The sequence below is a fragment of the Microcaecilia unicolor genome, chromosome 4 (assembly GCF_901765095.1).
Source record: "Microcaecilia unicolor chromosome 4, aMicUni1.1, whole genome shotgun sequence".
Taxonomy (NCBI): domain Eukaryota; kingdom Metazoa; phylum Chordata; class Amphibia; order Gymnophiona; family Siphonopidae; genus Microcaecilia; species Microcaecilia unicolor.
The window spans coordinates 47146338-47173949 of NC_044034.1; the positions used below are offsets into that span (position 1 = coordinate 47146338).

Genomic DNA, 27612 nt, shown 5'->3' on the forward strand with positions numbered 1-27612 from the left:
AAACCACAGTGTCTGAAGAGAAGGAAATCATAGTCATTACTCAATAGTGATGTGGTCAATAATCAAAGATACTTATCCGGTTAGTAGATGCTACTGTTGGTAAGTGCTAGCCAGTGGAATAATCAGCAGCACTAACTATTTAGGGCCGCTGACTATTTCTCTAACTGCCTTAGCACTATCCAGATAGGGGGCAATTGGGCACCAAAGGTAGGCATGCCTTATATCAAGCACTGAGCATCCATTCTACAATGGCATCTGTGCACCAAGATGCCAATACAGAATACTAGTGTAAATTTCCACTGATGAGCCTAAAGTTAGGCATGAACAGTTATGGAGTCTGACGTTGCAGCACGTTGTAACGTCAACGTGCTGCGACGTCAGACAGACTCCATCCAACTGGATCTAAAGATGCATGCAGCTTTCACAGCGCGCTGCACGACGAGGATGAAAAAGTTAAAGATCGCGGCTGGGCTGGCGGGGGGATGGGGTCCCCCGCCAGCTGAAGCAATATTTTAAAAAGCCGAGGAAGCGGACCTCGGGTAGGTGACGGCGGTAGGCGGGGGGGAGGGAGTGTTAACGGCGGTAGGGGTTGACGGCGGTGGGGGGGGGGGGGTTGACGGCGGTGGGGGGGGGGTTGACGGTGGTAGGGGGGGCTGACGGCGATAGGGGAGGGCTATAATGTGCCCCCTCACTCTAGCCCCTGCCCCCCCTACCGCCGAACCTCAGATACGCCCCTGCGCATAACCCTTAAATATTGGTCTTAACATTTTCAACTGAATTCCCACATACTAACATAATGAAGCAGTGCACATATTATTTTTACTTACCATACAATGAGCTCAAAAAAGACGAATCAATGGCATTAATAAGGAAAGCCTTCACAACTCTTTGGAAATGGTCAAAATGTTTACTGTGAGAAACTGGAAAGCAATGAAAACATCAGATATTTATTTGTAAGCTGCTTGGGTTTAAGCGAGGTATAAATGTTATAAATAAAATAAATAGATAGATGGATGGATAGATAGATAGATAGATAAAAGAAACACTGAGTAAAACATAGCAATTACTATGAAGAAATCAGAAGCAACTGTTTTAAAGCTTGCAGATGAAAATTTATGTGGTTCAAAGTCCCAGAAATTGGTAGCTAACATAGTACGGTAAGTAGAATGGTTCTGGCTGCCTCTTGAAATGACTGGACTTACCAGACATGTGTACAGTGATTAGGAAAATAGATTAAATTAATCGCACTGCATTGTAGCACGCTGGCTGTCTTTATTAAAGTCAGGAAATCATATGGAGAGATACAAATCCATGCTAAAACTAAAAGTTATATCACAGGATCTGTATGCTGGGAAAGATAGGGACACATCTCGAATGCCAACTTATATATCAAGCTGAGAGGGATGGAGGAGGGAGAGGGAGCTATATTTACAATACATTGTGGTTGTTAACTTATTGCTGCAAGTTAATGCAATGTACTGAAGAGTCACAGTGTATCATTCATATTTTCTATTCTGGAAGTTGGATTTAAGGATGGAAAATAAACTATTATATACGTATATATATACAGTATATATATATATATATATATATATATAAAATTACATGGCAGTTCAATGCAGTGTTCTGAAAGAAAAACCCAAGGCATAACAATAATTCCTTGTCATCAAGCAGATGCAGTCATTACAGATGGGTTGTGTCCATCAACCAGCAGAGGGGAGATAGAGAGCACGCTTTTTCAGTGCCTCATACCAGCTTGTTCCACTGCCTCTCTTCAGTATTCTCTATCTCCCCTAGCAGAGTGGCTGCAGCTTCTTCGAGCTCCATCTAAAATCTGCCTGGAGGTTGCTCCTGTGCTTTTGCCAGTTGTTAGCAGGGGTGTTGGAGGCTATAGCAGCTTCACTTTAAAGGCACATAGGTTCGCCCTTTCCCTGCCTTACCCATACCTCCGTGGATGTGGACACATTGCTTAGCTTTCCCTGTCCTTCCCCACCAACAGTGGATGCAGGCACATAGGTTCGCCCTTTCCCTGCCTTTCCCACTCACCCGAGCCTCCGGAGTTCTATTTACCTCTGCTTTCCTCACAGCGTTAAAAAAAAAAAAGTTGCGTCGCGCTTTGGCGCTTAGACGCTGGAACAGAGGTTTTTTCCTTGCCTTTTTCTGTGGGACCGGAGCTGTGATACTTGGTCCAGTGAGGTAAGAGTGTTTTTCTGACTCCTCTGGGGTGGGCCCGCGATCGGGGCAATTTTGGCACGAACCGCCATTTTGAATTTTACTGCCGTTTTCGGCGATGGCTGCGGAGACAGTAAAGCGCTGTTCCAAGTGTGGCAAGCGCAGATTCAGCAGCGGGGCTCTGTAAATCGTGCTGTACAGACATTAGAGCCGGCCGAGCATGGTGAGCGCGATTCTTTGCGCTCCTGAGCTGGCAGCGGGCACCATTTTGAATTTACCACATGGCGTGACCTCCGCTGAGTTGGAGAGTCCTGAGCCCGGGGGGAGGCCTCGGAGTGAGGCTGATATGGGAGCTACTAGCCCCAGCAGAGATCCGGGTGCCCAGTGTGAGTTTTTCTCCCCTGATTTTGTCTTATTAATGCATAAAGCGTACATGCTTTAAAAGAGCTCTCCACAAAGCCCGGCACAGGCCTCTTCTAATGCCCCCCGGTGGATTCTAGCCTGGGTATAGCCCTCTGAGGCGTTATTCCCTGATAATTGGCAGAATATGAAGCGCAGAAGGGCTCATTCCCCTTCAGAGAGTGCTGCACCTCCTTTCCTCCCCCCCCCCCCCCCCCCGTGGTCGGGCTGTGAGGATTCGGAGGACTCTGGCAGGCCTTCATGGTCTGAGGAGCCAGAGTCTGGTGCAGAAGTGACTCAGGATCTGGACGATCCCTCCGCGATGAGGATTTTCCACTGTGATGAGCTGCCAGCGCTTATTTCTGATGCCCTGCAGGCTCTCTCTATTGAGGACCCTGCCAGTGGCACAGCCTCTTCTGTGAATCCTAGGATGGCTAGTACCAAAAAGCCTGCTCGAGCCTTTCCTTTGCATGACTCCATCCAAGAGCTTATTTCGGCTCAATGGGCTGACCCCGAGGGACCTTTGAAAGTTTCCAGGGCTATGGGGCAATTATACCCTCTGAGTGAGGAGCACATGGCTCGCTTTGCTATGCCTAAAGTGGATGCCCTAGTCACAGCTGTGACAAAGAGAACTACCCTCCCTGTTGAAGGAGGTGTTGCCCTGAAGGATATTCAAAACCGTAGACTGGATTCAGCACTTAAACGGTCATTTGAAATTGCAGGTCTCACTATTCAGGCGTCTGATTGCTTATGCTGCTAGAGCCTGCCTGGCTTGGTTGCAACAGGCAGTGGAACAGCCCGGTGATGGAGCGGAGCCCTTTTCAGATGTGGCTCCGCGGATGGAGTCGGCCTTGTCCTTTCTTGCTGACGCCCTTTATGATATTGTTCAGAGCTTCGGCTAAACACATGGCAGTAGCAGTGGCGGCTCGCCGTCTTCTTTGGCTACGGCATTGGGCGGCGGACATGGCCTCTAAGCAAAGGTTGGTGAAGTTGCCCTTTCAAGGCCTTCTCCTGTTTGGTGAGGAGTTGGAGAAAATTGTGAAGGGCCTGGGTGAGGCTAAACCCCAGCGCTTGCCCGAAGATAGGCCTCGGCCTTCCTCTAAGGGTGCGGCGGTCCACTCCACTTACAGACCTCGCTTCCGTGAAGCTCGAAGGTACCGCCCGGGGCGTTCTACTGGGTTCACTTCTCGTGCCCGTTTTCAGCAGAGGAAACTTCTTTCGCTCGGACAAACGTTCCACAGCCACTGGCTCAAGGCCTGGAGTTCAGGGGCGACCCTCTCAATGATGGTGCGCCGGCCCTCTCCTCGAGTCCTGTCATAAGAGGACGTCTTTCCCTCTTTGCCGAGGAGTGGGCCAACATTTCCTCAGATCAGTGGGTCTTGGACCTGATCAGAGACGGTTACAGAATAGAATTCGACGCCCCTGTAAGAGACGTGTTTGTGGAGTCCCGATGCGGTTCTGCCGCCAAACGGGCTGCGGTAGAGGAGACTTTACAAGGTTTGATTCAGATAGGGGCTGTGTCCCCGGTACCTCCCGCCGAACACTGCTGCGGCCGCTACTCCATCTACTTTGTGGTGCCTGCGAAAAGGAGGGTCTTTTCGCCCTATTCTGGACTTAAAAGAATTAAACAAGTCCCTGAGAGTGCGGCATTTTCACATGGAAACCCTGCACTCCGTCATTGCGGCGGTACAGCCAGGAGAGTTTCTCACGTCTCTGGACCTGAAAGAAGCTTACTTGCACATTCCAATTTGGCCCCGCACCAGAAGTTTCTGAAGTTTGCGGTGATGGCCTTTTGCCTTTTGGCCTTGCCACAGCTCCCCGCACCTTTTCAAAGGTTATGGTGGTAGTAGCTGCCTTTCTAAGGCGAGAGGGTATTCGGGTTCACCCGTACCTGGACGACTGGCTCATTCGAGCAAACTCTGCTACAGAGAGTCAGCATGTAACAGCCAGAGTGGTCTCAGTACTTCAATCTCTGGGCTGGGTCGTCAATTTGGCCAAAAGTCACCTGACCCCCTCGCAGTCTCTAGAATATTTGGGGGCCAGGTTCGACACAGCCTCGGGGTATGTGTACCTACCCGAGCAAAGGCGGTGCAAGCTTCAGAATCAGGTCCGTCTGCTCCTGAGGATGTCCCGCCCACGAGCTTGGGACACTGTCCAGCTGCTTGGATCGATGACGGCCACCATGGAACTGGTGCCCTGGGCGAGAGCGCACCTGAGACCTCTACAATATGCTCTACTCCAAAGATGGTGTCCAGTATCTCAGGATTACCAATGCAGACTCTCTTGGCTCCCTGCGGCCCGACTCAGCATGGAGTGGTGGCTCTCAGACAGCATGCTGCAGCGAGGAATGCCGCTGGCGCTCCCCGATTGGTGCCTAGTGGTGACAGATGCCAGTCTGAAAGGCTGGGGCGCACATTGCAAGGGGAAACATGCCCAGGGTCTATGGACACCCGAGGAGTCGGAGTGGTCCATCAACCGCCTAGAGTTGAAAGCAGTGTTTCAGGCGCTTCTGGCCTTTCAAGTGACCCTGGAAGGGATTGGGCTGTCAGAGTGATGTTGGACAACATGACAGCAGTGGCCTACATAAATCGACAAGGCGGCACTCAGTGCAGAGCTCTAGCAGCGCAGGCCGAACAAATTGTGCCACTGGGTCGAGCTGCATCTACAGTTTCTGTCGGCAGTTCACATTGCAGGTCAGAGCAACGTGCAAGCCGATATCTAAGCAGGCATCAGATCGATCCATTGGAGTGGGAACTTGCAGACGAAGTGTTCCTGCAGATATGTGCCAAGTGGGGCAAGCCCGTGATGGATCTAATGGTGACAAGCTCCAATGCCAAAGTCCCGTGCTTCTTCAGCAGACGGAGAGATCCTCGCGCGGCGGGGTTGGATGCCTTGGGCTCAAACCCTGGCCTCCGGGCCTACTGTATGTGTTCCCTCCGTGGCCCTTGATAAGGCGAGTGCTCCTGCGGATTCGGCTGCATCCAGGAGAAGTGCTCCTCATCGCCCCGGATTGGCCCAGGAGGCCTTGGTATGCGGACCTCCGACAGATGCTCATAGAGGATCCCCCTTCAGTTACCTCTGGTCCCAACCTGTTGTCACAGGGTCCAGTGACCATGGGAGGACGCCGGCCGATTAGGTCTTATGGCCTGGCGATTGAGAGGGCGCAATTGAGAGGCAGAGGCTTATTCCATAAAGTAATTACCACTCTCCTGCAAGCCCACAAGTGTTCCACGTCCGTGGCTTATGCCAGGATTTGGCGCCAGTTTGAAGTCTGGTGTGCTTCCAGAAAGATCACACCCCTGCGGGCTCCTGTCTCGCCGAATCTGGACTTTTTACAGGATGGTGTACAAAAAGGCTTGGCCTATAATTCCCTGCGGGTGCAAGTGGCAGCATTGGCCTCCCTGCGTGGCAAGGTTGAAGGCGTGCCTTTAGCTGCTCATCCGGATGTGGCACGGTTTCTTAGAGGGGTGCTTCGGCTCCGTCCTCCCGTGCGTGCACCTTGTCCAGCTTGGAACCTGGGGCTAGTGTTGAAGGCCCTTCAGGGTGCTCCCTTTGAACCGCTTCGCCGTGCTTCAGAGAAAGATTTGACACTGAAGGCCGTCTTGTTAGTGGCTATTACTTCGGCGAGACGGGTGTCAGAGCTCCAGGCGCTGTCCTGTAGAGACCCTTTCTGTAGTTTTCAGAATCCGGGGTCACGGTTTGGACCGTGCCTTCCTTCTTGCCTAAGGTGGTTTCAGCGTTTCACCTAAACCAACCTATTTTCTTGCCCTCCTTTGTCGAGGAGGAGTTTCCAGAATCTTTTGGGCAATTGCACCTGTTGGACATGCGCAGGACTCTGCTGCAGTATCTGCGAGTTACTAACTCTTTCAGGACCTCTGATCATCTGTTTGTTTTGCTATCAGGTCCTCGCAGAGGGTCTCCAGCGTCTAAAGCCACTATTGCCCGCTGGCCTTAAAGAATCTATCTTTTCAGCTTATTTGCTTGCCGGCCGGCCTCCGCCTGATGCCTTTAAGGTGCATTCCACTAGAGGAATTTCCTCTTCTTGGGCTGAAACTGGAGCACTCTCTCTTCAAGAGATTTGTAGTGCAGCAACATGGGCTTCTAAGCTCTCTTTTGCCCGACATACAGGCTGGATGTGGCTGCCAGGAGGGACGCACATTTTGGAGCGCAAGTGCTGGCGCGTGGTGTGGCTTGTTCCCCCCTATCGAGGGATTGCTTTGATACATCCCATCTGTAATGGCTGCATCTGCTTGATGACAAGGAAGGGAAAATTAGGTTCTTACCGTGATAATTTTCTTTCCTTTAGTCATAGCAGATGCAGCCATGATCCCTCCCTGTCTGATGCTATCTGCTGTAAATCTATTTCAGGTTCTGTTCGTGTTTCCTGGAGATTCCATCCTTGGGAGAAAGTCGGAAAACAGTCTTCAGGATTCTTGTTCAATTAAAGGAGGATGACTTAATTCCCTCCAGTTTCATGTTTTGGAGGATGAGTTTATTCCCTCCGGGAGGATGAGTTTATTCCCTTCAGTTATGTCTCAGTGGAGGATGAGTTTATGCCCTCCGGGAGGATGTTTCATTCCCTCCATTCTGAGTTAATGCCCTTTGTTGTAGGGCCATCGTTCGCTGTGAGGAAAGCTTATGTCATTCCCATTGCGGTTTGCCATACTGCTTTGGAAGCTTCAAATACTGAAGAGAGGCAGTGGAGCAAGCTGGTACGAGGCACTGAAAAAAGTGTGCTCTCTATCTCCCTCTGCTGGTTGATGGACACAACCCATCTGTAATGGCTGCATCTGCTATGACTAAAGGAAAGAAAATTATCATGGTAAGAACCTAATTTTCCCATATTGGAGGGGAAAGAAGAAAAAGCAATATCTTTCTGTTCCTTGCAAGCAGAAGATTGATTCCTAGTAGCCATGATTTAAAGGGACAATTTTGAAACAACAAGGGTTTCACATTTATAATTTGGCCAGCTGAAGGCATGGGACTTCTTTATGGCAGGTGCAAATATAGGAGCCCTTTTACAAAGCTGTGGTACAAAGTGTGGGTGTGTGAAATTGCCACACGCCGAGGCCACTTGTTACCGCAGCCAGAATTTCAATTATTTTAAATGGAAGTCATAAATAGCTGTGCCATAATAAAATATTTGGCATGCGGCAATTTACTGCCTGAGCCCTTACTGCCACCTATTTAGTAGGTGGTAAGGGCTCACATTCGAATCCGGCAGTAATCAGGCAGTGCATGGCGATGGACGATTACCACTGGACATGCTACACCGCAACCCCATGCTAGAAAATGCAAAAATATTTTCAGAAACTACTGCAGGGTGCCTGGGTGCACATTGAGGGGGGTGGGGGAGGAGGCAGGATGGGGGCGGGGCTACAGTCTTCGTCAGTGGGGTGGGGGGTGGGTTGGAAGAGAGCATGGGTAGCGCATGGCAAAACAGCACTACCCATGCAATAACCCTACTGCTGCTTGTAAAAGGGTCTCTTACCCTCAATACTCTGCCTCCTCAACTTTCCTCCTTCTCCACATCATTTTCAGCTGGTTAAAGGGAGTGAATTTTCAAATGGAGTTTTCTCGCAGAAATCCTTTTGACAATTATCCTCTAGATCATACAAAAGTCTAGACTCCTTACCAGTGCTTTTTAATGCCGGTACGCAATGGTACGGCGTACCGGCACCTTTTTTTGCCCCCCCCCCCGGCGAGTCCTGCACTTAGTCCCAAGTCTCCCACGAAGTCGCGAAGCACACGGCGCCAGCTCCCATTTCCGGCCGCTGCTGCTTCTCCTTTTGAGCAGCAGCAGCCGCTACAAAAAGAAAAAGATCAAAAATGTTTTCCATCTGTTTTCCCTCTTTCTCTCCCCATCCTTCTGTCTACCCCCCCCCCCCATTCTTCCATCAGTGTCTTTCTCTCTATCCCCTTCTTTCCATCCAGGTCCGCCCGCCCACCTACCTACATGCCTGCCTGCCTGCCAAGTCTCCCGCGAAGCACACAGCGCCAGCTCCCATTTCCGGCCGCTGCTGCTTCTCCTTTTGAGCAGCAGCGGCCGCTACAAAAAGAAAAAGATCAAAAATGTTTTTAAACCTCAAACGCGGCACCATAGACAGCCATCAGGCATTGTCTGTCAGCTCTGCAGCCGCTCCTCCTCTCGCCTCCATGTCACTGCCCCTGGAGTAAGACCCTGGAGGAGCACAGCGACGTGAGAGGCGAGAGGAGGAGCAGCTGCAGAGCCGACAGCCAATGCCTGATGGCTATCTACGGTGCCGCGTTTGAGGTTTAAAAACATTTTTGATCTTTTTCTTTTTGTAGCGGCCGCTGCTGCTCAAAAGGAGAAGCAGCAGCGGCCGGAAATGGGAGCTGGCGCTGTGTGCTTCGCGGGAGACTTGGCAGGCAGGCAGGCATGTAGGTAGGTGGGCGGGCGGACCTGGATGGAAAGAAGGGGATAGAGAGAAAGACACTGATGGAAGAATGGGGGGGGGGGGGGGGGGAGACAGAAGGATGGGGAGAGAAAGAGGGAAAACAGATGGAAGGATGGGGAGAGAAAGAGGGAAAAACAGATGGGGAGAGAAAGAGGGGAAAAACAGATGTAAAATGGGGAAAGAAAGAGGGAAAAACAGATGGAAGGATGGGGAGGGAAAGAGGGAAAAACAGATGGAAGGATGGGGAGAGAAAGAGGGAAAAACAGATAGAAGGATGGAGAGAGAAAGAGGGAAAAAACAGATGGAAGGATGGGGAGAGAAAGAGGGAAAAACAGATGGAAGGGTGGGGAGAGAGAGAGAGGGAAAAGCAGATGGAAGGATGGGGAGAGAGAGGGAAAACAGATGGAAGGATGGGGAGAGAAAGACACTGGATGGAAGGTTGGGGAGAGAAAGGGGGAGATGATGAATGGATGCAGAGAGAAAGGGGAGAGACTGGAAGGATGTGGAGAGAGAAGGGACACTGAACAGAAAAGGGTAGAGAGAGAGACACTGGATAGAAGGAGGGGGAGAGAGACATTAGATGGAAGGATCAGGAGAGAGGGTAGATGGGTGGAAGGATGGGGAGAGAAAGAGGGACGATGGATGGAAGGGTAGGGAGAAAGAGGAGACAATGGATGGAAGAATGTAGAAAGAAATAGGGGAGACACTGGAAGGATGGGGAGAGAAAGGAGAGCTGCTGGATGGAAAAGGGGAGTAGAGAAAGACTGGAGAATAAGAGGAAGGGGCATGGGGAGAACAAGGGTGAGAAAAAGCTGAAAAGCGATAGGTAGTTGAAGGAAATTAAAGAATGGATAGTAAGAATAAATTAAATCTGGACAGAGAGAGAGGCTGAAAAATATTGAAGAAAGCAAAGAAAAAGGAGAGAAAAATGACAAATGGCACAGAAGAGTTAAGCAAAAACGAAGGAAAGCAGAATCAGAGACTGGGACCAATATGGAAAAAAAACAAAGTCACCAGACAACAAAGGTAGAAAAAATCATTTTATTTTCATTTTAGTGTTTGAAATATGTCCAATTTGAGAACTTACACCTGCTGTCTTATTTTGCACTGGGTATACTGGAGCTGTAACAGCTTACCGAAATTATCTCTAATGAAAAAATCACGTTATTTTTTTCTCCTATACTAGTATACTATTTTCAATAATGTCTGTTTATATGCAGGTAACAAAAGAGAGGGAACAAAGTACAAACTAAAGTCCAAACAAAAAAACAGCACCACGGGCCTTTAAAAATGGAACACAGTTCTTTAATGAATGAGCCTTGACAAAAAGACCTGACACGGGCCGTGTTTCGGTGACTAGCACCTGCGTCAGGGGTCACAGTGATGACATGGAAAACTTGGGGAATAATTCGAATATATTCCTCTACAATATATTATTTCTTACCCCACGTCTCATATAGTAAAAGCTACAAAGCAACAAGGCACTTTCACTTTCTGTATCCAAACGGGTCTTTTTGTCAAGGCTCATTCATTAAAGAACTGTGTCCCATTTTTAAAGGCCCGTGGTGCTGTTTTTTGGTTTGGTCTGTTTATATGCGCCATAGCTGGAATAAGGGGTGTGGCTAATGTGGGTGTGGCTATCATAGGGGTGGAGCAATATGTGGTGACCCCCGCCCATAATGAGTACCGGCACCTTTTTTTCTACAAAAAAAGTACTGCTCCTTAACGTTTATTATTTGGTGAACTGTTGATAGAAATGTGTGGAAAATTTGAGGTCCAACAGGTAAATTTTCAACCTGGGTTGAATCTCATGGATTATATGGAATTTTCCTCAGATTGCTGAGAAGGTTTATGCCTAATTTAGGCATGGAGATTTACACCTGGGTTCAGTTGGAGTAAATCCTCATACCTAAAAGTTGGGCACAGATCCCGGCGCTAAATGTACATGTTATGCTATAAACAGAACCCAACTTGGAGTGCCATTTATAGAATAGCAATCAGCGTGCATCTTTTTCAGTGCCCAAATTTGGGTACCATTTACTGAGTTTAGTCCATAATCCTTTCGATGTCCTGTCCATTAAGACACTGTTACAATATGTGCTTAAAAGGCAATTCCAAAATTTAGATGCCTGCATTTACATGTCCCTAGCAGGTGTAAATGTTTGGAATACTACAACTTACACGTGTAAATATTCACTTACCCACAAAAGTGCCAGCAGGCTGCATAAGCACTAACCTGTAATGTATCTAGATTTTCAGAAAGCATTTTACAAAGTCCCTCATAAGAGATGTATAGAAGCTAATGTTCTGTTCTGGACTGAGAACTGGTTAAAAGATGGAAAACAGAGAGTAAGGTTAAATGGCCAATTCTCTCAATGGAGGAAGGTGAATAGTACAGTGCCACAAGGACCTGTACTGGGACTGGTGCTTTTTAAAATATTTATGACCTGATTCTTAAATCGCATGTGGGCTGCGTGAAATTGCAGGAGGACCTTTGGAGGCTGGATGACTAGACATTCAAATGGCAGATGAAATTTAATGTGGACAAGTGCAAAGTGGTGCAAATTATAGCTACATGTGGCTAGGTTCCACACTAGGAATCACCACTGAGGAAAATGATTTAGGTGTCATCGTGGACAGTATGTTGACATCTTCTTCTCAGTGTGTGGTGTTGACCAAAAAAGCAAAAAGAATGTTATGAAATATTAGGAAAGGAATAGAAAATAAAAAAATATTATAGTGCCTCTATCACTTCATGGTGAGACTGTACTTGAGTATCGTGTGTAATTCTGGTCGCTGAATTTAAAATAAGATGTAGCAAGAAACTGGAAAAGATACAAAGAAGGGTGGCCAAAATGATTAGGGGGGACGGAATGACTCTCATATGGAAAATGCTAAAGAGGTTAGGGCTATTCATCTTAAAGAAGAGATTGCTGAGGGGATATACGAGAGAGGGTCTATAAATCCTGAATGGAGTGGAATGGGTAAAGCGAAATCAATATCTTTACTCTTTCAAACTGTACAAAGACTATGGGATATTCCATGAAATTACACAGTAGCACATTTAAGGAGAAAATATTTTTTCACTCAACGTAAGTGATCATCTCTTGGAAAAGGTGATTAAAACCACCAGAATCAAAATATGAGGATTTAATGAATTCTGTTAGAGCAAACAATTTGTAATACAACAGTCCAAACCCCATCCTTGTATGTGAAAAAATAAAAAAGTTACAGAAGTTCAAACGTAACTTTTGCAGTCTGTTTATGGACCTATGGCATGAAAAATCGGCCATCTCAACATTCTGGATCTGCTACTTTACGTTACCTTTTTCCAGAGATGGTCACATGTAGTTAAATTCTGGAATTCATTGCTGGAGCAAGTGGTAAAAGCAATTAAGACAGCTGAGTTTAAAAATGTTTGGACAAATTTGTGGAGGAAAAAATTTATAAACCATTATAAAGGGAAACGCGGAGAAAGATCCCTGAGGTTAAGTAGTATGGAATCTTGCTACTTTTTGGACTCTACCAGGTACTTCTGGCCACTGTTGGAAACAGGATACTGGGCTAGGTGGACCCATGGTCTGACCCAGTAGGGCAACTCTAACATTCTTATGATTAATCGTGATTACAAGTTTTGATCAAACACTATGGGGCTCATTTTTGAAACAGAAAAACGTCCCAAAATGGTATAAAGCAGCAGATGGACATTTTTTTCACAAAAACGTCCAAGTCGCTATTTTTGAAACTCATTTCTAAGACTTTTTCTATGCAGTTTGTCTAAATCTCAAGGAGGCAGGTTGTAAGTGTGTTTTGGGCAGGACTAGGGTGGGCTTATGATTTGGACGTTGTTCTGCAATAATGGAACATTTTAAAAATGCCCAGGGCAAAATAATAGAACATTTTTAGCTAGATCTGTTTCAATTTCATTTTCTGAAGTGCTACCACTCCACGCGAAGGGCCCAAGAGACAGCAGAGCTCCAGAGTCTCAATGCATGAATGAGACAATGGCAGGGAAGAGGGTTTTAGATTTGTTAGGAACAGGGCAACATTCTGGGGAACGGGGGAGCCTATTCCGAAAGGATGGGCTCCACCTTAACAGAGTGGGACAAGCTGCTAGCATCGACATTTAAAAAGGACATAGAGCTGCTTTTAAACTAGAAACTGGGGGAAGGCGGTTTGGAATAAGATATCTTTCAAAGATATCACCCAAACACAGGGAAGATAGGGTATCCCAATAGTGAGGTTGCAAAAGAGACCATAGTAGATCAGGTCTCCTTAAATAAAATAAAATCAGACAAAAGATTGCAAATGAATACTGTCAAGTACGAAGCATGATGTAAACAGGAACAACAAACATAGTTTGAAATGTCTATATGCGAATGAAACCTAAGAAATAAGATGAACTAAATGAAAATGTAGATATAATAGGCATCTCTGAGACCTGGTGGAAGGAGGATAACCAGTGGGACACTGTCATAACAGGGTACAAATTATATCGTAGTGATAATGTGGATCGAATTGGTGGAGGGGCAGCATTGTATGTTAAAGAGGGCCTTGAATCAAATAGATTGAAAATTCTGCAGGAAACAAAACACATCTTGGAATCCCTATGGATTGAAATTCCATGTGTAAAGGGGAAAAGGATAGTGATAGGAGTGTACTGTCATCCGCCTGGACACGAATCCCACTGAATTCTTTGACTGAGTGACCGGAGAATTGAATCAGGGACAAGCTATAGACGTAATCTACTTAGATTTCAGCAAAGCTTTTGAGACGGTTCCCCACAGGAGGCTCTTAAATAAACTGGACAGGCTGAAGATAGGACCTGACATGGTGAACTGGATTAGGAACTGGTTGACGGACAGACGCCAGAGGGTGGTGTTAAAGCGAATGCTACATACCTGTAGAAGGTATTCTCCGAGGACAGCAGGCTGATTGTTCTCACTGATGGGTGACGTCCACGGCAGCCCCTCCAATCGGAAACTTCACTAGCAAAGGCCTTTGCTAGTCCTCGCGCGCCCATGCGCGGCCGTCTTCCCGCCCGAACCGGCTCGTGTTCGTCAGTCCCGTATGTAGCAAGACAAAGACAAGAGAAGACACAACTCCAAAGGGGAGGCGGGCGGGTTTGTGAGAACAATCAGCCTGCTGTCCTCGGAGAATACCTTCTACAGGTATGTAGCATTCGCTTTCTCCGAGGACAAGCAGGCTGCTTGTTCTCACTGATGGGGTATCCCTAGCCCCCAGGCTCACTCAAAACAACAACCATGGTCAACTGGGCCTCGCAACGGCGAGGACATAACTGAGATTGACCTAACAATTATCCAACTAACTGAGAGTGCAGCCTGGAACAGAATAAACATGGGCCTAGGGGGGTGGAGTTGGATTCTAAACCCCGAACAGATTCTGAAGCACTGACTGCCCGAACCGACTGTCGCATCGGGTATCCTGCTGCAGGCAGTAATGAGATGTGAATGTGTGGACAGAAGACCACGTCGCAGCTTTGCAAATCTCTTCAATAGTGGCTGACTTCAAGTGGGCTACCGACGCTGCCATGGCTCTAACATTATGAGCCGTGACATGACCCTCAAGAGCCAGCCCAGCCTGGGCGTAAGTGAAGGAAATGCAATCTGCTAGCCAATTGGATATGGTGCGTTTCCCCACAGCCACTCCCCTCCTGTTGGGATCAAAAGAAACAAACAATTGGGCGGACTGTCTGTTGGGCTGTGTCCGCTCCAGATAGAAGGCCAATGCTCTCTTGCAGTCCATGTGTGCAGCTGACGTTCAGCAGGGCAGGAATGAGGACGGGGAAAGAAAGTTGGCAAGACAATTGACTGGTTCAGATGGAACTCCGACACAACCTTTGGCAAGAACTTAGGGTGAGTACGGAGGACTACTCTGTTATGATGAAATTTGGTGTAAGGGGCCTGGGCTACCAGGGCCTGAAGCTCACTGACTCTACGAGCTGAAGTAACTGCCACCAAGAAAATGACCTTCCAGGTCAAGTACTTCAGATGGCAGGAGTTCAGTGGCTCAAAAGGAGGTTTCATCAGCTGGGTGAGAACGACATTGAGATCCCATGACACTGTAGGAGGTTTGACAGGGGGCTTTGACAAAAGCAAACCTCTCATGAAGCGAACAACTAAAGGCTGTCCTGAGATCGGCTTACCTTCCACACGGTAATGGTATGCACTGATTGCACTAAGGTGAACCCTTACAGAGTTGGTCTTGAGACCAGACTCAGACAAGTGCAGAAGGTATTCAAGCAGGGTCTGTGTAGGACAAGAGCGAGGATCTAGGGCCTTGCTGTCACAGCAGACGGCAAACCTCCTCCATAGAAAGAAGTAACTCCTCTTAGTGGAATCTTTCCTGGAAGCAAGCAAGATGCGGGAGACACCCTCTGACAGATCCAAAGAGGCAAAGTCTACGCTCTCAACATCCAGGCCGTGAGAGCCAGAGACTGGAGGTTGGGATGCAGAAGCGCCCCTTCGTCCTGTGTGATGAGGGTCGGAAAACCCTCCAATCTCCACGGTTCTTCGGAGGATAACTCCAGAAGAAGAGGGAACCAGATCTGACGCGGCCAAAAAGGAGCAATCAGAATCATGGTGCCTTGGTCTTGCTTGAGTTTCAACAAAGTCTTCCCCACCAGAGGTATGGGAGGATAAGCATACAGCAGACCCTCCCCCCAGTCCAGGAGGAAGGCATCCGATGCCAGTCTGCCGTGGGCCTGAAGCCTGGAACAGAACTGAGGGACTTTGTGGTTGGCTCGAGATGCAAAGAGATCTACCAAGGGGGTGCCCCACACCTGGAAGATCTGGCGCACTACTCGGGAATTGAGCGACCACTCGTGAGGTTGCATAATCCTGCTCAATCTGTCGGCCAGACTGTTGTTTACGCCTGCCAGATATGTGGCTTGGAGCACCATGCCGTGACGGCGAGCCCAGAGCCACATGCTGACGGCTTCCTGACACAGGGGGCGAGATCCTGTGCCCCCCTGCTTGTTGATGTAATACATGGCAACCTGGTTGTCTGTCTGAATTTGGATAATTTGGTGGGACAGCCGATCTCTGAAAGCCTTCAGAGCGTTCCAGACCGCTCGCAACTCCAGAAGATTGATCTGCAGATCGCGTTCCTGGAGGGACCAGCTTCCCTGGGTGTGAAGCCCATCGACATGAGCTCCCCACCCCAGGAGAGACGCATCCGTAGTCAGCACTTTTTGTGGCTGAGGAATTTGGAAAGGACGTCCCAGAGTCAAATTGGACCAAATCGTCCACCAATACAGGGATTTGAGAAAACTCGTGGACAGGTGGATCACGTCTTCTAGATCCCCAGCAGCTTGAAACCACTGGAAGCTAGGGTCCATTGAGCAGATCTCATGTGAAGGCGGGCCATGGGAGTCACATGAACTGTGGAGGCCATGTGGCCCAGCAATCTCAACATCTGCCGAGCTGTGATCTGCTGGGACGCTCGCACCCGCGAGACGAGGGACAACAAATTGTTGGCTCTCGCCTCTGGGAGATAGGCACGAGCCGTCCGAGAATTCAGCAGAGCTCCTATGAATTCGAGTCTCTGTACTGGGAGAAGATGGGACTTTGGATAATTTATCACAAACCCCAGTAGCTCCAGGAGGCGAATAGTCATCTGCATGGACTGTAGAGCTCCTGCCTCGGATGTGTTCTTCATCAGCCAATCGTCGAGATATGGAACACGTGTACCCCCAGCCTGCGAAGTGCCGCTGCTACTACAGCCAAGCACTTCGTGAACACTCTGGGCGCAGAGGCGAGCCCAAAGGGTAGCACACAGTACTGGAAGTGACGTGTGCCCAGCCGAAATCGCAGATACTGTCTGTGAGCTGGCAGTATCGGGATGTGCGTGTAGGCGTCCTTCAAGTCCAGAGAGCATAGCCAATCGTTTTCCTGAATCATGGGGAGAAGGGTGCCCAGGGAAAGCATCCTGAACTTTTCCTTGACCAGATACTTGTTCAGGGCCCTTAGGTCTAGGATGGGACGCATCCCCCCTGTTTTCTTTTCCACAAGGAAGTACCTGGAATAGAATCCCAGCCCTTCTTGCCCGGATGGCACGGGCTCGACCGCATTGGCGCTGAGAAGGGCGGAGAGTTCCTCTGCAAGTACCTGCTTGTGTTGGAAGCTGTAAGACTGAGCTCCCGGTGGACAATTTGGAGGTTTGGAGGCCAAATTGAGGGTGTATCCTTGCCGGACTATTTGAAGAACCCACTGATCGGAGGTTATGAGAGGCCACCTTTGGTGAAAAACTTTCAACCTCCCTCCGACCGGCAGATCGCCCGGCACTGACACTTGGATGTCGGCTATGCTCTGCTGGAGCCAGTCAAAAGCTCGTCCCTTGCTTTTGCTGGGGAGCCGAGGGGCCTTGCTGAGGCGCACGCTGCTGACGAGAGCAAGCGCGCTGGGGCTTAGCCTGGGCCGCAGGCTGTTGAGAAGGAGGATTGTACCTACGCTTACCAGAAGAGTATGGAACAGTCTTCCTTCCCCCATAAAAACGTCTACCTGTGGAGGTAGAAGCTGAAGGCTGCCGGCGGGAGAACTTGTCGAAAGCGGTATCCCGCTGGTGGAGCTGCTCTACCACCTGTTCGACCTTCTCTCCAAAAATATTATCCGCACGGCAAGGCGAGTCCGCAATCCGCTGCTGGATCCTATTCTCCAGGTCGGAGGCACGCAGCCATGAGAGTCTGCGCATCACCACACCTTGAGCAGCGGCACTGGACGCAACATCAAAGGTGTCATACACCCCTCTGGCCAGAAATTTTCTGCACGCCTTCAGCTGCCTGACCACCTCCTGAAATGGCTTGGCTTGCTCAGGAGGAAGCTTGTCCACCAAGCCCGCCAACTGCCGCACATTGTTCCGCATGTGTATGCTCGTGTAGAGCTGGTAAGACTGAATTTTGGCCATGAGCATAGAGGAATGGTAGGCCTTCCTCCCAAAGGAGTCTAAGGTTCTAGAGTCTTTGCCCGGGGGCGCCGAAGCATGCTCTCTAGAACTCTTAGCCTTCTTTAGGGCCAAATCCACAACTCCAGAGTCGTGAGGCAACTGAGTGCGCATCAGCTCTGGGTCCCCATGGATCCGGTACTGGGACTCGATCTTCTTGGGAATGTGGGGATTACTTAAAGGCTTGGTCCAGTTCGCCAGCAATGTCTTTTTTAGGACATGATGCATGGGTACTGTGGACGCTTCCTTAGGTGGAGAAGGATAGTCCAGGAGCTCAAACATTTCAGCCCTGAGCTCGTCCTCTACAACCACCGGGAAGGGGATGGCCGTAGACATCTCCCAGACAAAGGCCGCAAAAGACAGACTCTCGGGAGGAGAAAGCTGCCTTTCAGGGGAGGGAGTGGGATCAGAAGGAAGACCATCAGACTCCTCGTCAGAGAAATATCTGATGTCCTCCTCCTCCTCCCACGAGGCCTCACCATCGGTATCAGACACAAGTTCACGAACCTGTGTCTGAAGCTGTGCCCGGCTCGACTCCGTGGAACCACGGCCACGGTTGGAGCGTCGAGAGGTAGACTCCCTCACCCGCACCGGCGAAGCTCCCTCCGCCGATGTCGTCGGGGAGCCTTCCTGGGAGGCGACTGCAGTCGATACCGCAAGCGGCACCAATGTCGGAGACCTCACCCCGGGCAAGGGGCCAGCCGGCGCCTCACTCGACGGTACCTGTGGCGCAAGCACCCCCGGTACCGGAGGGGAAGGGCGCAACAGCTCTCCCAGGATCTCTGGAAGAACGGCCCGGAGACTCTCGTGCAGGGTGGCTGTGGAGAAAGACATGGAAGCCGATGCAGGAGTCGAAGTCAGAGTCTGTTCCGGGCGTGGAAGCTGTTCCGGGCTGTCCAAGGTGGAGCGCATCGACACCTCCTGAACAGAGGGTGAGCGGTCCTCCCGGTGCCGATGCCTGCTGGGTGCCGACTCCCTCGGCGACCCAGAGCTCTCAGTACCGATGCGGGAAGGAGACCGGTGTCGATGCTTCTCTGACTTTTTCAAACGAAGCATGTCACCGGAGCTTCCCGGTACCGACGAGGAGGACGTAGAATCCAGCCGTCGCTTCCTCGGGGCCGAGGCTGAAGAAGGTCGGTCTCGGGGGGGGCTGTACCGCAGGAGCCCTCAGGGTAGGGGGAGACCCACCCGAAGGCTCACCGCTACCAGCAGGGGAATGGACAGCCCTCACCTGCACTCCAGACGAAGCACCACCGTCCGACGACATCAGCACTAGTGGAGGTCCCGGTACCACTGACGCCGACGCAGCCTTCCGATGTCTCGGCCCCGACGATGCAGAGGGTCGATGCCTCGATGCAATCGATACAGTCGCGGCCGAGGGCGGAGGTCTTGATGCTGTCGACGTCGACGCACTCGATACTCCCGGTGCCGATGCCGACGAAGAGCCCGAGAACAAAACGTTCCACTGGGCCAATCTCGCTACCTGAGTCCTTTTCTGTAAAGGGCGCAAAGACTACAGGCCTGCGGGCGGTGCCCAGCCCCCAGACACTGAAGACACGACGCGTGCCTATCAGTGAGCGAGATTACCCGGGCGCACTGGGTGCACTTCTTGAAGCCGCTGGGAGACTTCGATGACATGGGCGGAAAAATCACGCCGGCGAAATCAAAACTCGTAATTGCGGTAAGGCACCAAAAAGAGGGGGAGAAAAAAACTTGACACGAGGCCTCAAAGGGGCCTACCCCGAAACCGAAAGAAAACTTATCGGGGCCAAAAACTAGAAATACGGGAAGGGAAAAAGACCGTAAGGCCCTTCTCCGAAATCCCTTTTTTTTTTTTTTTTAAGAGCGAAAAAGCCAAAAGACGCGCGAGGGTCAAGTTAAGGGGCGCGAACGGCGCAAACACGACCATACCGAGTGCGGACAAAAGAAGACTGACGAACACGAGCCGGTTCAGGCGGGAAGACGGCCGCGCATGCGCGGTGCGCATGGGCGCGCGAGGACTAGCAAAGGCCTTTGCTAGTGAAGTTTCTGATTGGAGGGGCTGCCGTGGACGTCACCCATCAGTGAGAACAAGCAGCCTGCTTGTCCTCGGAGAATGGAAGTCTTGGTGGGGAGTGGATATACACCAATTTTACTACATGCTTACATGTATAGATAGACCTGATAATCATTATATCACAGGCTTGACGTGTTTTTGCTAAAACGCCTATATTCCAACATCCACGACATCTAAAATGGTGCTAATAACTTACAGAATACTGTAAGGCACATATCTCCAGCATTTAGGCACAAATACGTATATCAGCTCTATGGATGGTGTAAGTTCTTCTGACTAACAGCATACGCATATATATACCTGGATACACTAATATTTTATAAAGGAAAGTAGGTGCCTACATTCCTTTATACAATAGTTTTCAAAATATAGGTGCACTATTATAGAATTATCCCCTCTTGTGTTCAGCCACTAAAGGTTATAACAAGCTACAAAGATTCCATTGTACAGGAAACTTACATAGTGAAATGTGATGCTGTAGAAAGCTGGACTCCCGTATTTCTGGGTCTCTGTCTTTCAGGCAGCTTTGATCCTCAGTTTCCTCTGTATTCTTCTCTTCCTCCTCCTCCTCATCCTGCACTATGAAATCTTTCAAACTACTATCGTCATCCTCCAGATCACTGATCTCAGCTGGTTTTAGAGGAAATTGATCAGCTTCTAGGTCAGCTTCTTCTGAAGAATCCTAAATAAAAATTGGGAGAAAATGATCGCTACATTTACTGCTGGATTCTATATATTGTACCTTAATTTCCACACAGACATCAAAGCATATTCTATAACAATGCGCATAACTTAATTTATTTGTTACATTTGTATCCCACATTTTACCACCTATATGCAGGCTCAATGTGGCTTACATAGTACCAGAGAGGCTTTGAAGTCTCTGGTGAACAAATACAAGGTAATGTTGTGATAGGATACAGTTCATATAGCACTGTCACATTAGGGAGTCGTACAACGGAAGAGTTGAGTAATGTCCCTTACGCACTTGAGTTTTGTTGTGTAGCAGAGTTTAGGCATTTAAGTTGGGTCGGTAGGGTATGCCTTTTGGAACAGGTTAGTCTTTAGTGATTTCCGGAAGTTTAGGTAGTTGTACGTTGTTTTCAAGGCTTTTGGTAATGCATTCCATAATTGCTTGCTTATGTAGGAGAAACTGGATGTGTAGATTGATTTGTATTTAAGACTTTTGCAGCTTGGGTAGTGAAGATTTAGAAATGTTCGTGTTGATTCGGATATGTTTCTGGTTGGTAAGTCGATCAGGTCTGTCATGTATCCCGGGGCTTCACCGTAGATGATTTTGTGAACCAGGATGCAGATTTTGAATGCAATGCGTTCTTTGACTGGGAGCCAGTGTAGCTTTTCGCGGAGGGGTTTTTGCTCTTTCAAATAATTGGTTAACTAGCTAATCAGCGCTGTCAACCGGATGTTAACAAGCAATTATAAGCACTAATTGGTATTAAGATAAACGTGCACAATTCGCTAAGCATATTCTGTATTGTGCTGCACGTAAATTCTAAGTCACATAGTTGAAAAGGGGGCGTGGCCATGGGAGAGGCATGGGAGTTTCAAAAATCTATGGGGCCTTTTTACAAACCTTCTTTTACAGGTTTTTTTTTACTTGTTATATAAATCTCTATTTTAAAGAATGGCACCTGGATTTTTAAAGAGACGCCGCCAGATAAAGTGATGTCATTTCTGGTTTTGCACACCTTTTCATCAGGGAAGTGCACAAAAATATAAAACAAGGGAGTTAGAGTGCCAGAAAAGGCCTATTAAACTTTTCTGGCACTGTAACTCCCTTGTTTTTGGTCTGTTTTGGGTTGTCTTCCGCCTTTTTTTGTGTTTTGTTTTGTCTTCATGGGAGATTTGGACTTCTCTTTTTGTATGCTCAAAAATATAAAAAACAGTTCAAAAAGAAGATTTACAAATTAAAGTCAATAGAACTCTCTCCATTCAATACATGCGTTAAGATCCTTGGGTTGTAATGTGTTTAAACTGTTGAGAAAGTACCTATAATGGGTCTTGATATACTGCCTTTCTGTGGTTTTTGCAACTACATTCAAAGTGGTTCACATGGTATATACAGGTACTTATTTGGGCAATGGGGTGGTTAAGTGACTTGCCCAGAGTCACAAGGAGCTCCTGAAGAAATTGCAGAGTCATGGAATCGGAGGTAGGGTATTATTATGGATTAAGAACTGGTTGAAAGATAGGAAGCAGAGAGTAGGATTGCGTGGCCAGTATTCTCAGTGGAGGAGGGTAGTTAGTGGGGTCCCGCAGGGGTCTGTGCTGGGTCCGTTGCTTTTTAATGTATTTATAAATGACCTAGAGATGGGAATAACTAGTGAGGTAATTAAATTCGCCGATGACACAAAATTATTCAGGGTCGTCAAGTCGCAGGAGGAATGTGAACGATTACAGGAGGACCTTGCGAGACTGGGAGAATGGGCGTGCAAGTGGCAGATGAAGTTCAATGTTGACAAGTGCAAAGTGATGCATGTGGGTAAGAGGAACCCGAATTATAGCTACGTCTTGCAAGGTTCCGCGTTAGGAGTTACGGATCAAGAAAGGGATCTGGGTGTCGTCGTCGATGATACGCTGAAACCTTCTGCTCAGTGTGCTGCTGCGGCTAGGAAAGCGAATAGAATGTTGGGTGTTATTAAGAAGGGTATGGAGTCCAGGTGTGCGGATGTTATAATGCCGTTGTATCGCTCCATGGTGCGACCGCACCTGGAGTATTGTGTTCAGTACTGGTCTCCGTATCTCAAAAAAGATATAGTAGAATTGGAAAAGGTACAGCGAAGGGCGACGAAAATGATAGTGGGGATGGGACGACTTTCCTATGAAGAGAGGCTGAGAAGGCTAGGGCTTTTCAGCTTGGAGAAGAGACGGCTGAGGGGAGATATGATAGAAGTGTATAAAATAATGAGTGGAATGGATCGGGTGGATGTGAAGCGACTGTTCACGCTATCCAAAAATACTAGGACTAGAGGGCATGAGTTGAAGCTACAGTGTGGTAAATTTAAAACGAATCGGAGAAAATTTTTCTTCACCCAACGTGTAATTAGACTCTGGAATTCATTGCCGGAGAACGTGGTACGGGCGGTTAGCTTGACGGAGTTTAAAAAGGGGTTAGATAGATTCCTAAAGGACAAGTCCATAGACCGTTATTAAATGGACTGGAAAAATTCCTCATTTTTAGGTATAACTTGTCTGGAATGTTTTTACGTTTGGGGAGCGTGCCAGGTGCCCTTGACCTGGATTGGCCACTGTCGGTGACAGGATGCTGGGCTAGATGGACCTTTGGTCTTTCCCAGTATGGCACTACTTATGTACTTATGTACTTATGAACCCAATTCCCCAGGATCAAAGTCTGCTGCACTAACCACTAGGCTACTCCTCCACTAGCAACATTCCATCTAGAATCTCAAATAGGGAAAGGGAAAGAGGTTTTAATGCTCCTGTATAAGTCGTTGGTGAGGCCCCACCTGGAGTATTGTGTTCATTTCTGGAGGCCGTATCTTGCTAAGGATGTAAAAAGAATTGAAGCGGTGCAAAGAAAAGCTACGAGAATGGTATGGGATTTGCATTACAAGAAGTATGAGAAGAGACTTGCGGACCTGAACATGTATACCCTGGAGGAAAGGAGAAACAGGGGTGATATGATACAGACGTTCAAATATCTGAACGGTATTAATCTGCAAACGAACCTTTTCCGGAGATGGGAAGGCGGTAGAACTAGAGGGCATGATATGAGATTGAAGGGGGGTAGACTCAAGAAAAATGTCAGGAAGTATTTATTCACGGAGAGAGTGGTGGATGCTTGGAATGCTCTCCCACGGGAGGTGGTGGAGAGGAAAACGGTAACGGAATTCAAACATGCGTGGGATAAACATAAAGAAATTCTGTTCCAAGGGAATGGATCCTCAGAAGCTTAGCTGAGATTGGGTGGCAGAGCCGGTGGTGGGAGGCGGGGCTGGTGGTTGAGAGGTGGGGATAGTGCTGGGAAGACTTATACGGTCTGTGCCCTGAAAATGACAGATACAAATCAAGGTAAGGTATACACAAAAAGTAGCACATATGAGTTTATCTTGTTGGGCAGACTGGATGGACTGTGCAGGTCTTTTTCTGCCGTCATCTACTATGTTACTATGCTACTTGTATTATTTGCCACAAGACTGTTAATAATATTGCAGAATGATTGTTTTAATTTCCCAGATATTCCTACAAAGGGTAGGAAATTTTCATTGGCTCCTGACGAAGCACTTATATGAAATGGAGAGGCACAGCCGAGCCGATAAAGCAAAGCCGACTTGAAAGTTAAGTTTTGTTGTTCCAGTTAATTTTGAAGTTTACCAAAATTTGAATTGATTTTGAAGTTTACTGAAAAAAAAGGGAAAAAAAATCAATTGACATTTTATAAAATAGAGAATAAGTAAGAAAATAAGAAAAGAAGTTTGAAAGATTTCAATAAATAAAAGGAGGTAGAGGTTTTTAGACTGATGATGGATAATAAATCAGTCTTTCAAATCATCAAAAGACTAAGAAGACGATGAATATAGTTGAAGTCTTTTCCTCCACACTCATCACATTAAATTGAGATTTGATTACCATTTTTTTTGTTACATTTGTACCCCATGCTTTCCCACTCATGGTAGACTCAATGTGGCAATAGAGGGTTAATTGACTTGCCCAGACTCACAAGGAGCTGCCTGTGCCTGAAGTAGGAATTGAACTCAGTTCCCCAGGACCAAAGTCCACCACCCTAACAACTAGGCCACTCTCAACAATACATGTCTTATAGCTGCAATTTGTGGGTTGTGACTTATTGTATTAGGCAAGCTATCAGTCATTTAGAGTGGTAGTAATCATATTGGGTGCCATGGGCTTGATAGGTTGCCTATATGCATTATATCTTATGAACTCCAGAAGGAAGCTCTCTTCGGAATGATGCAAGCATCAGCAGTAAACTTCAGATACTAAGACCAGCAGCTCTCCAGCCTTTTGCTTTGTATCAGGTGCTTTTCCTGTTTTAGATTAAAAACATATAGACAGGTTTTCTTTATATTTATTTATTTATTTCAGAACATTTATACCCCGCTTTATACCACTTAAAGCAGCCTCAAAGCGGCTTACAATGAACTGTGAAATCAAGTACAATGACAGTTAAGAGGGCAGAAGAATCAGTGGGAGAAGGGAAGGGAGAACAGAAATTGATTAGATAAAAAGAGAAACTGAAAGAAAAGGTGAGAAAAAATGGGTCATAAATATGATGATAGGAAGGACTTCCGATGATATTTGGGGCCGAGTAGGCTGAACCCTCCTAATTTATCTTCTCTTACCCTTAAACTTGTTCATCACCATAATACAAGCCATTCCCTTTGCCCACTTCAAAGAGGGCAAAAAGTGGAGGAGTAGCCTACTGGTTAGAGTGGTGGACTGGGGAACTGGGTCCAATTCCCACTGCAGGCAGCGCCTTGTGACTCTGGGCAAGTCACTTAACCCTCCATTGCTCCAGGTACAAATAAGTACCTGAATATAAGATGTAAGCCACATTGAATCTGCTATGAGTGGGAAAGCACAGGGTACAAAAAAAAAATACTCTTTTGTATACTCTAGAGAGATCTGTCCCTTCTTGCACTGTTAGCAGTAGCAGAATTGTTGGAGGGATAACCAAGAAGAAATCATTGTCACTTAACTGTTATCTATATATTGAGATCAATTTTATTCGGGGTCTCTACTTTGTAAAATTAACCCCTTGAAATAGGCCTACAACCAAACACTACACATCAGGAAAAAAGAAAAATTGGTAACAGGTCTCTGCCATAAAATGTATAGGGACAGGCTTATAAATCTCAATATGTATACGCTGGAAGAGAGGAGGGAGAGAAGGGATATACCTCAGTGGAGCTAATGTACAGGAGGTGAGCCTTTTTCAAATAAAGGAAAACTCTAGAATGAGAGGGCATAGGATGAAGTTAAGATGAAATAGGCATAGGAGGAATCTAAGGAAATACTCTTTCATGGAAAGGGTGGTGGAGGCGCGGAATGGCCTCCCTGTGGAGATCATGGAGACAAGGACTGTGTCAGAATTTAAGAAAGCGTGGGACAATCACGTGGGATCCCTTGGGAAAAGGAGGAGTTAGTGGTTGCTGAGGAAGGGCAGACTGGATGGGCCTTTTGGCCCTTATCTGCTGTCATGTTTCTATGTTTCTATACTCTACATAGTCTGGCTATTTAGGCTATTTAGTGTTTTTTTTTAAACGCTTACCTTCGCCAGCTGAATCAACCCCCAATATTCAGTGCTGGGCCATATCTGGGCACCGGCACTGAATATTGTGGGTAAATGTGGGCAGGCAGGCTGCCAGGGCTTATGCAGACCCTGGCTGATATTCAACCAGGGCCCACATGAGACAGTTATGCAGGCCCTGGCTGAATATCGGGCCGGCACTCACATGTTTTTTTTCAAACTGTGTTCCCCCGAGGCCCCTCCTGCCTCCTCTTCCAGGCCGTGATCATCAACACACATCTCCCCTCCAAACAAGCCCCCCCCCAAAGTCTATGTAGGCCCTCCAGGCCTACCTGTCTCCCTGGGGTCCAGTGGGGAGTCATTGGGGGCAGGAGCACAGCCCCCTCACTCCTGCCCCTTGCAGAGGCTATTCAAAATGGCTGCTGCAACCTCTTGCAGCAGCTTGTGGTATTTCATGTTGATGGTCACGGGCTGAGGGCAGGGGAAGGGAAAGAGGGGGCTTTGTCGGGGGGGGGGGGGGGGCTCAGGGGACCACATTTTGAAAAAAAAAAGAACTTTAATGAAGAATTGCTACACTATTTTGTTTAATACATTCAACTAGTCACTCCTTGTGGTCTGAGAAACAGAGAATGTAATTTCTCCGAGGACAAGCAGGCCCAGTTGTATTCTCATATCTGGGTGACATATCCCACAGAGCCTGGTGTGGATGCTGACTAGTGTATATAGTTTTGAAGAAAATTCTACCAGTGTCTCGCTGTGCATTCGCCAGTGCCTTCCCACCTGACGCATGCGAGTAGGTACGTCAGCCTTCGCTTTTCTGCAGAGCACTATTTTCTCTGCTATTGCAGTGCCTTCCTGTGTGGTTACTTTTGCTTTATTTCCATTATTATTCCTCCAGTTTTCACTTTTTATTTCCTTTTAGTTTTTAATATTTCCAGCTCTTCAGGTTTCTTTTCTTTTTCATGAATTGCTAGGCCCACTTAGGCTGGGGCACTGACCTCGATTTGAACTCTGTCCCTTTTTTACAGTTCAAAATTGAGGAGTTTAATTTGGCCACAATTCTTTTTTTGATATCCAAGAAGACCCTCTGTGGTTTCAACAGGTGCACCCAATGCAGGTGGATAATTTCGGTATCAAATTTGCACACTTGGTGCATCGGATACCTTGGGTCCAAGCATGAGCCTAACACTTGTTCTGTTTAAAAATGCAGTTGAGGACACAGAGGGCACAGCAGGTCCACTAGGAGAGCCTCTTTGGCTCCTTGAAGGCCGGTCCATTGACATCGGCACTGGAAACATTGACCTTGATGGCTGCCCAGATTTCATCTACCACTAAGAGTGCATCAGCATCAAGGA

General features: G+C 47.8%; 1 protein-coding gene across 1 annotated transcript in view; it reads right to left on the reverse strand.

Moving 5' to 3' along the window:
- CCDC82 (coiled-coil domain containing 82) overlaps window positions 1–27612 on the reverse strand; it is an 86356-nt gene that overhangs the window by 38894 nt on the left and 19850 nt on the right. Inside the window, 2 exon segments of the mRNA XM_030199355.1 lie at window positions 828–920; window positions 20467–20689. Of these exon segments, the coding sequence (XP_030055215.1) occupies window positions 828–920; window positions 20467–20689 (316 nt within the window).